General features: G+C 57.3%; 1 protein-coding gene across 2 annotated transcripts in view; it reads right to left on the reverse strand.

Annotated features, from left to right (window-relative positions):
• Positions 1–2,370: 2,370 nt before the first annotated feature.
• CDK18 (cyclin dependent kinase 18) overlaps positions 2,371–9,490 on the reverse strand; it is a 34,826-nt gene continuing 27,706 nt past the window's right edge. For both annotated transcript variants that reach the window (XM_027659656.1, XM_027659657.1), the window contains 10 exons: positions 9,307–9,401; positions 9,151–9,213; positions 8,657–8,780; positions 8,459–8,579; positions 8,058–8,155; positions 7,319–7,424; positions 7,105–7,147; positions 6,544–6,634; positions 6,181–6,258; positions 2,371–5,845 (listed from right to left, as the gene is read on the reverse strand). In XM_027659656.1, the coding sequence (XP_027515457.1) occupies positions 5,811–5,845; positions 6,181–6,258; positions 6,544–6,634; positions 7,105–7,147; positions 7,319–7,424; positions 8,058–8,155; positions 8,459–8,579; positions 8,657–8,780; positions 9,151–9,213; positions 9,307–9,401 (854 nt within the window). In that variant the 3' untranslated portion in view covers positions 2,371–5,810. The remainder of the gene's footprint in view (positions 5,846–6,180; positions 6,259–6,543; positions 6,635–7,104; positions 7,148–7,318; positions 7,425–8,057; positions 8,156–8,458; positions 8,580–8,656; positions 8,781–9,150; positions 9,214–9,306; positions 9,402–9,490) is intronic.

Here is a 9,490-nt window from a genome sequence, read left to right on the forward strand (position 1 = left end):
AATAACTCTGAATCACTGACTGAGAGAGGACAGGATGCTTCTTACAACACTGGGTAAACTTCCCCCTGGGATGAGTCAAATCATTCTTGGCTGCCTGAGAGATGCTCAGGAACCCGAATGGGCACACGAGAGAGGTGTTCACCTCGTGTGCTTCGGGGTCAAGAGTTTCAAAACACACAGTGTGGTTTGGAAAGCTTGGCTCCACTTCCAGGCCAAACATCAGCCTGAAATCTTGGCCCAGTTGTTACAGATTTTGTAACACTTGTCTGAAAGGAGGAAATGCTCACCTACACGTTTTCCTGCCGCCCAACCCAACTGGAACAAGTCACACACCCACCACGGCCAAGCTCTGCTTAGGGCACTAAAACCACGGCCCTGGGGGGTGGCTGCAAGGGAACAAGCCAGGCTGAGCCTCCCCAAAATGCCCCAGGAATATGATGACACTCAGATAATCCCGTGGAGGGCAGCAGGTGTCACACCAGCCTCGTGGACAGATACACCCTGAGACCTGGGGAGCAACCAGTGACCCGGCTGGAGCATCCTGGTGAGGCAGGAGGACTCCCCGAGGGAATACTTGGGCTGTTTGGGCAGCTGGGAATGTCTGGAAGCCAGGAGGGGGTGTGGGCTGGGGATGCTGGGCAGCATTCCCCCGGATGCAGCTCCGGCAGCTGCGGCACTGGAGGAATGAGAGCAGCAGATGGAGGAACTGGTTTGGCAAACAGGTTGTTACTGGGGACCTGCCCACGCCAGCCCCGGAACGTGACTCAGGCTGGGAGGGTTGGAGCTGCAGCCCAAGGAGGGGGGTGAAGGGCACTGTCCCCTTCCCTAAACCAGCCCATCATCCACGGGCTCACACCACAGCCCAGTCCCAAAGATCCCACAGGGCCCCTCGTGCCCCAGCTCTGGCTCTTCCCACATTCCCAGGGCACTGGTGGCTGGAGATTCTCCCCAGCACTGACAGAGCAGAGAGCAGGAATATGCAAAGGGGACAGTGGAGCTGAGTAACTCTGATCCCAGGGGGATTTTAGCTCCTGGATCTGTGGGAAAAAGGGCTCCCCTGTCCCTTCCCCAGCTCTGCCCTCTGGCTGGTTTGCAAGCCTGGGCTGGGCTTGTCAGCCTTGGGCTTTATTTGCCCGATAGGCTTATGGCAATATTTATTCAGGAGCCACGCAAGGGACCACAGAAACACCTTCCTATTACGCACAAGTCTCCCAGGTCTTGGGTTTCAGCCCCCTGCAAAGGTCAGCTGCTGGGCAAACTCCTTTTGTGCTCTTTGGGAGTTCACCACACCCAGCCCAAAAGTGCCCTGGTAGCAGGAAAGGTGTCCGTCCTGGAGCAGCAGGGAAAGCCGTGGGAATGATTCTGTGGGAAGGAGCAAAGGTGGCACGGAAGGGAATGGCACAGAATGAACACCCACCATGGAGCAGCTCACCCTGCCAAGGGACCTGCCCACCTGAGATGAATCCCCTTCCTTCAGCCCCACCTACCTGAAACTCAAAAACCAAAGCAGGTCCTTCTCCTACCAAAAAAAAAAAGAAAAGAGAAAAATTATATCCTGTGCAAGCCCATCCCACATTCCACACAGTTTGTTGTCCAGTCTTGGCTTTGGGGCGTTCACAACTCATAATAATGTAATATTTGACATGCAATATAATAATGTAATTTATTATATTCAAATTAAATATTTAAATAAATATTTAAATTAAATATTTAAATTAAATATTAAAGCCTTAGCAATAAAATGAGCACGGCCACCAAACAGTCCGTGTCACACCTGAAATGCAAAAACTGAAATATTCTTATTAAACACAGAGACACCAGACTGGTAGATGGATACAATCTTTTATTCCTTTTTTTTTTTCCTTCCTTTGTGCCTTTCAATTTATTCCAGAAAAACTTTCTATTAAAAAAAAAAAAAGAAAGAAAGAAATGGTTGCTCCTTTCGGAATAAATCTTTAAAACCGTTTCTTTTAAAACGCATCTTTCATTCTCACAACACTTGTTAAATACATTACTGCTCTTCTGCAAACAAATCAACACCAGAGGACGTTCACAGTTTGTGCATCCTGGCCACTTGCATCCATTTTTCCTGCTTGCAGGACAAGCACGATGCTGAGGAGGGAGGAGAAACTCGAAAATGGGTTTCAGAGCGTTTGTGCCCAGACAGGGGGTGCTCAGGGACATCCAAAATCGGCTTTTACAAGAGCGCACAGAGACAGGGCAGATGTGCAGCACAGCTGGAGCAGCACCACCAGGCAGAGCCAGAGCTTTTGGCAGGCGAGATCAGGTGAAAAAAACCCCAAAGAAAACATCGGAGAACCTTGGGAAAATGCCCTTTAATTAGTTTGGTTTTTTTTTTCCTCCTGTGTAAGGGAGAGGAAAAAAAAATAATAAAAAGCATTTATTTTGTCCTCAGTCTCCAAGATACAATGTAGTTTTGTTGTTTAAAATCTTACCATAGATCTGGCAAAGGGTTGGGCCAGGAAAGGCGTGTGCAGGTGGGAATGGAGAGATGAAATGAGGTGAACCAGCTCTGCCTCCAAGTGTTACTGCTGTCCCAAACACAGACCTCACTTTTACACATCACTTATATTCCTTTACCCAGCTGTGAGCTGAAAAGTTGGGACAACACAGCCTTTCCTGAGGGCACGGCCAAAACTCCCATTTTTCACCAGGACTGGTAAAAAAAAACCAAAAACAAACAACCAAACAAAAAGAGAAAAAATTCCAAGAAAAATGTGTGGAAGAACAAAGCAACAATTTCCTTTTGTCAGGACTCCCCATCTGCCAGGAGTGGCAGCTGCTCCACAAAGCACTGGATGGGAGAATCTATAAAACTAGGAAAAAAAAAATGCTGGAGAGCCACAGAAATTCCCAGAATTTTAATATGAAATCCAATTTGGGAGCTGGCTGGTGCTCCAAAACCTGGGAAAGCTCTTCCTGCCAGGGATGAGCTGCTGGAGCGGGCACAGGGGGGAGAGAGGGGGGTATCCAAGAGATCTCTCTCCTCCTAAAGCCAGCTCATGGAGACTGGAATGTTATCCCAGGGATGCAGAAGAAGGATTTGGCTCCAGGCTCACCTTGCTCAGTGGGGCACCAAATATTTACACAGCCTATCACCTCCTCAAATACCCACTAAATGAGTGGAACAAAAGGGGTTATCTCAGATTGGGGCTGTTAGTGGCACTCGGGGCTAATAAATAATAGTGTCTCCTCTGGGGAGGATTTGTAGGAAAGGCAAGGGTTGGGAAAGAATAAACAGGAGCCACCAGGCCCTTTGTCTTTGCCTTGTCTGATCCTGGGAATGCCCCCTGGCTCCATGGTCATGGCTAAATCTTTCCCCCAGTGGTGTCTGTAGGTGACTTTGACCTTCAGCAGGAATATCTGTCTGATGGAGGGGGAGCTGAGGCCACACTGATCCGGTGTGTTCTGTCTCCATCCTCCCAGTGGGAATGTGGGATGGCTCAGCTGGGCATCCAATGCCCCAGGAAGGTTATGCCCCAAGGGCATGGCAATGCCAAGCAAGAAAACTGCACAAGGGCTGCTCACACGTGTCCTGAGTGGGCTTCCCAAGGCTGGGTGAAGGAGATTCCTGCTCTCCCTGGTCTGATCCAGGTTCTGCTCCCCTGGGCACAGCAGCACTCCTCCCCCCCAGGGACCTGAAGGTGCTGCTGCACCCCCTGAGCCCTCCTCCCTGCCGAGCTGCTAATTCCTGATGGGAGCCCCGGGAAGTGCAAGCCTGCCCCACAGATCCCTGCCGTGCCGAGGAAATTCCTTTGCGAAAGGAAAGAGGGCAGAGTGAGAGCCCAGAGTGGCTCCAGCCAACCCCTCCCTCGGCGGAGCTCCCCGGGAGCAGCCCCGGCAGCAGGAGCCGGGAATGGGGCCGGGAGAACACGGCCCTGCCACGGGGCTGAACTGCGTCACTGGGGCTGGTGGCTGCTCCCGCTCTTCCCTATCAAATGGAAACAATTAATGAGCTATTCAGCCTGCTGGGAGCTGGACACGGCGAGAGGGAACAGAGCAGGGATGGGCAAACCTCAAACAATGCAGACGTCTGGATGCTTGTCTAGGACAGACCCCAATCAACAGCTTTGCTGGGATGGGGAGGCTCGCAGGGAGCAGCCAGCACTGGCACGGGGAGGAGCCGTCCCAGGGGCTCTGGGGACCTCTGGAGTCCCCACTTTTATCCTCCTGCTGCGTGTTTTCCAAGGCTCACAGAGGGAATGACGCACAGCAAAGCAGAAACCAGCCCTCGCTCCCTGCTCCGTGGGGGAACAGCAGCACAGGGAGCTGCCATCCCCTGAGCAGGGCACCCCAATGCACCAGCACACCCTGCCAGGCTGGTCTCAGGTGGCACCCACAGCACTGGCCACGTCCAGATCCTCCTGGTCACACCCACGGGCTGCAGGAGCGGTGGGTGAGGGGACCAGTCGTCCAAGGAAATGACAGGAATAATGTACAGTAGAGAGACTTCTGGCCATGCTCACACACTTGCAGGCTGTTTGCAGGCTGTGGGGGAGAGGTGCAGCAGGGCCCCTTCGCTCAGGATGGATTTGGCATCTTCCTGAAGGGCGTGGAGGGGAAAACACAGCCAGGGCAGCCTCCAGCCAGCACAGCACGCTCACACCTCACACACACCTCTGTCCCCAGAGCCATCTGAGCCAGGGCTGGGACAATCCCCACCCCGAGGGCAGGCAGGGAGGCTCGAGGGACGGTTCGCTTCTCTCCAGCTCTATTTCTGGTGCCCACAGCTGAGCTGTGGGAGGTTTGGCACCTCTCCCCCTTCCTCCGGGGAGAAGCGCGCTGAGGTGGGCGTGGGCAGCTCTGCTGCCGAGGGACTCGGGCTCTGCCTTGTGTTGGGGGGGGCCGGGGGGGGGGGGGGGGGGGGGAGATGTGCTCCTGAGACACTGCCTGGGACCCCCATCCTGCCCCTTGTGGGGTCAGAGAGGGTCGTGGCTGTGGGGGGATGAGGAAGGGGCTGCTCCATGGGTGCCTGGCAAAGGCTGGTTGGAGGGCACAGCACAGAGCCAGTGCTCACCTGGCACCTCCTCTGCACAGGTACCTGCCCCCCCCAGCTCAGGACATCCCATCTGGCTGAATTTGGGACATCCCAGCTGGCTGAATTTGGGACCACGATGATGGCAAGGAGGGGGAGATGTGGGGGGAAAAGCGACGGGGAGCCCTCCCCTTCCAGCTGCCCCATCCTTGTCAGGACTCAGGGACCAAAGACGGGGAGAGAAAAAAAAGGGGCTCTGCAGGCAGAAGCAAGGGAAACAAGGGTAGGGCTGCCCTGTTTTCTGTGCTCCAGGGGCAGCCTCCCAGTGCCAGGCTGGGTCATGCCCACAACTTGCAGCTGCAAAGTGTCCCCCGAGAAACTGGGGGTGCAGAGCAGGTTGTCTGAGCAAAGGTACATGTTCAGAAATGCCTGCCTGGGCCAGACACCACAGCTTTGGAGACCCCACCTTGTGCTTCACAGAACCCCCAGGGTGCCCAGCTCACCCCTGGGGTGCAGCTGTACAGGCTCGTGGTCCTGCAGCTCCTCAGTGGAGCCCCTGCTCGGGGGGAAGGTGGCAGCTCACGTGTCTGACGGGGACAACACGGAAACAAGAGGGGGAAAACAAGGCCACAGGTCCATCAGCAGCAGCTCCAGGGGTTTTGGGGACACACAGGGACATCCTGAGGCCGAGGGCACTTCAGCATTGTCCTGCCCTGGCTGGGAATCCTGCGGGGGGTCGGGTGGGAGCTCGCTGCCTGTCTCCTTTCTCAGTGCTTCGATCTCCATGGTGACAAGGGGAACATGAGATCCAGGTTTAAAATATACTCTGCCTCCTGTTCTTCCCTCGGGCTGAGGAAGAGAGAGAGAGAGAGAGAGAGAGATGGGTCAGGGAGGTCAGACAGTGGCTCTGCAGAGCAGCTGTGCCCTGAGGTGCTCTGGGCTGGGAGATCCCGAGCCCGCGGCATCCAGGGAGGAGGGAGCTGTGCCTCAGGACACCTAAAAGTGACTTTAGTACCGTGGTAGGTGACAAGCAAGGATGCCCCAGGGGTAATTTGTGGACTAAAGGAGGTAACAGGGAGCAGGTTTGGCTTTTTCCTACATGGGACCCACTGGGAGTAACCCCAGTGCCAGCATGATCCATGGCACCACTTGGGAGAGGGCAGAGGGCTTTTCCCCAGTCCTACCTGACTGCTGGAAGGCTGAGCCTCGGTATCCAGGGTCCTTTTGAAGCTGGATCTCCTTCAGGGAGAAGATGGAGGCATCTGGGCAGAGGGGGCAGAGAGAGGGGTCAGTGCAGCTGATCCACACTCCCAGAGCCAGGGGAGGGACAGCCCTGACGTGTGGCCTCTCATCAGAGCTCTTCTCTCTCTCTCCTATTCCTACTCATCCTGCCTAAATTATTCCTTGCTCCCACAGCCATCCAGCTCCCACCCCACCCTGCTGCAGGAGCACCTCTGAGTGAGCAAAGACAAGGGGCTGCCAACCACCCCCTGGGGCTGCCCAGGAACCCCTTTCTGCTCCACACGAGGGGACAAGGCAGCACTTACTGTCAGGCAGGAGGTGCACCCTGTCTCCCAGGCTCTTGAAGTAGGGGTGCTGCAGGGCTGCCTCTGCTGAGATCCGGCTCTTGACCCTGTACTGCACAAAGCCCCAGAGAGAGGGTGTTACACACGGTCTGCACGGGTGGGACGGTGCCCAGCGGGCACAGAGGCCACGTGTGGGCACATCTGGGCACCTCTGCCCATCTGAGAGCTCTAGCAATGCCACGTGCTGGGTGACAAACCCGGCGTGGGGGGGTGCAGGCGGTTCCCAGTGCCATTTGTGGCAGCCCAGGGCACAGCACACGCTGTGGGAGCACAGGAATGCCCTGGCCATGTTGTACCTCATGGATCATCAGCTTTGTGCCCTCTCACTTGTGTGGGAGAGGACACAGGGTAAAGGGTTCACCAGCCTTGGTGGGAGGTGCTTTGGGACAGCTGTAGGGCCAGGGCTGATCCTGCAGCCACAGCTCCTCTCCTGCCCGGCTCCAGTGGCAGAGTGAGGGCAGCCAGAGCACCTTCCCTGGAACAAATCCCTTTGCCACCCACCTGGGCTGCTCTGCCACTCACCAGAAGGAGGTTTGTCAGCAGGTCAATGCCTTCTGAGTCCAGCCTGAGAGAAAGAGGGAATAAAACCAGGAGACGGTCACACAATTGCACCCAGGGACAAGAGGCACTGCAGCCTCCAGCACCACAAGGAGAAAATGAAACTGGTCTCCCCAGGCTCGCCGTTCCACCAAGCACAAGCCCCCCATGGCTTTGGTGTCCCTGCTCCAGGAGGTACCTGGGGGCGTGATTTATCAAGGGCTGGGCTCGGTACTGGGTGAAGTTGTAAGCCTTGAACTCCTCGTTGGATGTGATCCCAGGCCAGGTGTCCTCTGTGGGGGTACCTGGGAGGGGGGCAGAGGGGAACCTGTCACGGTCATTGGTACAGAAGGAAAAGCCTCCTGAGTGTGGGTCTCCTGCCCCCGAGAGAGAGAGGACATGGCTGGCACTGCCCGGGGCAGCCAGCGAGGAGCACCTCACCCTCCCACCTCTGCCAGCCTGGAGGGGGGCTGTGGGCAGACTCTGCCCACCCCTACCTGTGCCAGACCAGCCCTGCCCACCCCCCTGCTCACACTTGCCCTGCAACCCCATGCCTGCCCACCCCTGTTCCCTCCTGCCCACCTCAGCCCATCCCCTGCCAGCCCATCCCTTCTCACCCCTGCCCACCCCATCCCACGCCTGCCCACCCCAGTCCACCCCTGCCAAACCCTGCCCACCCCAGAGCACGAGTGCCCACCTCTGCCCACCCCACCCCTTCTCACTCCTGCACACCCCATCCCACGCCTGCCCAACCCTGTTCACTCCTGCCCACCCCAATCCACGCCAGCCCACATCAACCCACCCCCTCCTGCCCCACCCCACCCCTGCTTTCCCCTCCCGCCCCATCCCGCCCCATCCCGGCCGTGCCCGCTCCCGCCGCCGCTCCCGCGGGCAGCCACTGCCCTCGCGTGGGGACGCGGGCACAGCGCAGCCCTCACCCAGCAGCCTGAAGATGAGGTGCAGCTCCTCCTTCACCGTGGAGCCGGGGAACATGGGCCGCCCCGTCACCATCTCGTAGTGGATGCACCCCACGCCCCTGGAGACACTCCCGGGATTAGGGAGGGACGAGCCCCGCGGGCCCGCCCCCCACCCCCCTTTTCCAGGGATGAGGCTCCTGGAGCAGGGAAATGACCTCCAAGAGCTCTGTCCTTTCTGTGCACCTCTCACCCCGATGGGGACAGCACGTTCTGGAGACCTCGACCCCCAGGGGACATGGAAAGCAGCTCTGGGAGAGCCCCCCCCACCCTCTGGCATAACCAACACCGTGGGGATGGGGATGGAAACGCCTGACCCAGCACCCCAGAGAGCCCAGGGAGCTCCATTTGGGGCTGTGACTCACCACATGTCGATGGGGGTGGAATATTCCGTGGATCCCAGCAGGACGTCGGGGGGGCGGTACCACAGCGTGACCACCTCGTTGGAATATGTTTTCGTGGGGACTGACTTGGCCCTGGCAAGTCCTGGGGATGGAAGGGACAAACATCAAGGAGCTGCAGCTCCTCCTAATTCTGCATCATCCCCGGAGAGGGTCACCTACCAAAATCAGCCAGTTTGAGCTCCCCCCTCTCGTTGATGAGCAGGTTCTGGGGTTTGAGGTCTCGGTGCAGGATCTTCCTCCCGTGGCAATAAGCCAGACCCCGCAGCAGCTGGAACATGAAGATCTGCGGGGAGGAGAAGGGGTTTGCACTCAGCATTTTTAGGACACGGGCCCCTAAAAATGAACCTGCCTCGAGGTATCCCAAACTCATGGCCAGGAAAGACCCCTCCAAGCTGGCCTGGGGTGGGACACGCTCTAGGGAGGGTTCAGGCCCATCACAGAGATACAGAAAGGGGGGTCAGTCAGGTCTGCACGCACAGTGATTTTATTTAGGGTGGCAGTGACCAGAGAAATGCTGGTGGAGCATCAGAACAGGTTGAAAAAGGCCAAAGAGGAGTAACAGGGCTGAACTGAAGGGAGAAGGGGTCTCCAGCCTTCCCCTGCCTCCGGGTGAGCTCCCCACATGCAGGGGCAGGGGGGCACCCCCCCTTTACCTTCACGTTGTGCACACTCATCAGGTTCCCACAGTTATCCAGGTACTGCTTGAGGTCGTTGTCCTGCAGTGGGAAGCACAGGTCAGCCTGTCCTTCCCCTGGCCCCCATCACCCACCCACACTGTCCCCCCGTTCCCAGAGAGCCCCCAGACCCACCAGGTACTCGAAGACGAGGGTGAGGGAGCGCTCGGTGTGGATGATGTCGTGCAGGGTCACGATGTTGGCGTGCTTCAGGTTCTTCAGCAGCGACACTGCGAGGTTTGGGGGGCAGGGGACAGGTTGGGGCAGCAGGACTGGGGGCTGGCCACAGGTACCCCCTGCACCACCCACCCCAAATCCA

Source organism: Corapipo altera, unplaced genomic scaffold (assembly GCF_003945725.1).
Source record: "Corapipo altera isolate COAL_440 unplaced genomic scaffold, ASM394572v1 77b, whole genome shotgun sequence".
In the NCBI taxonomy this organism is placed as follows: Eukaryota; Metazoa; Chordata; class Aves; order Passeriformes; family Pipridae; genus Corapipo; species Corapipo altera.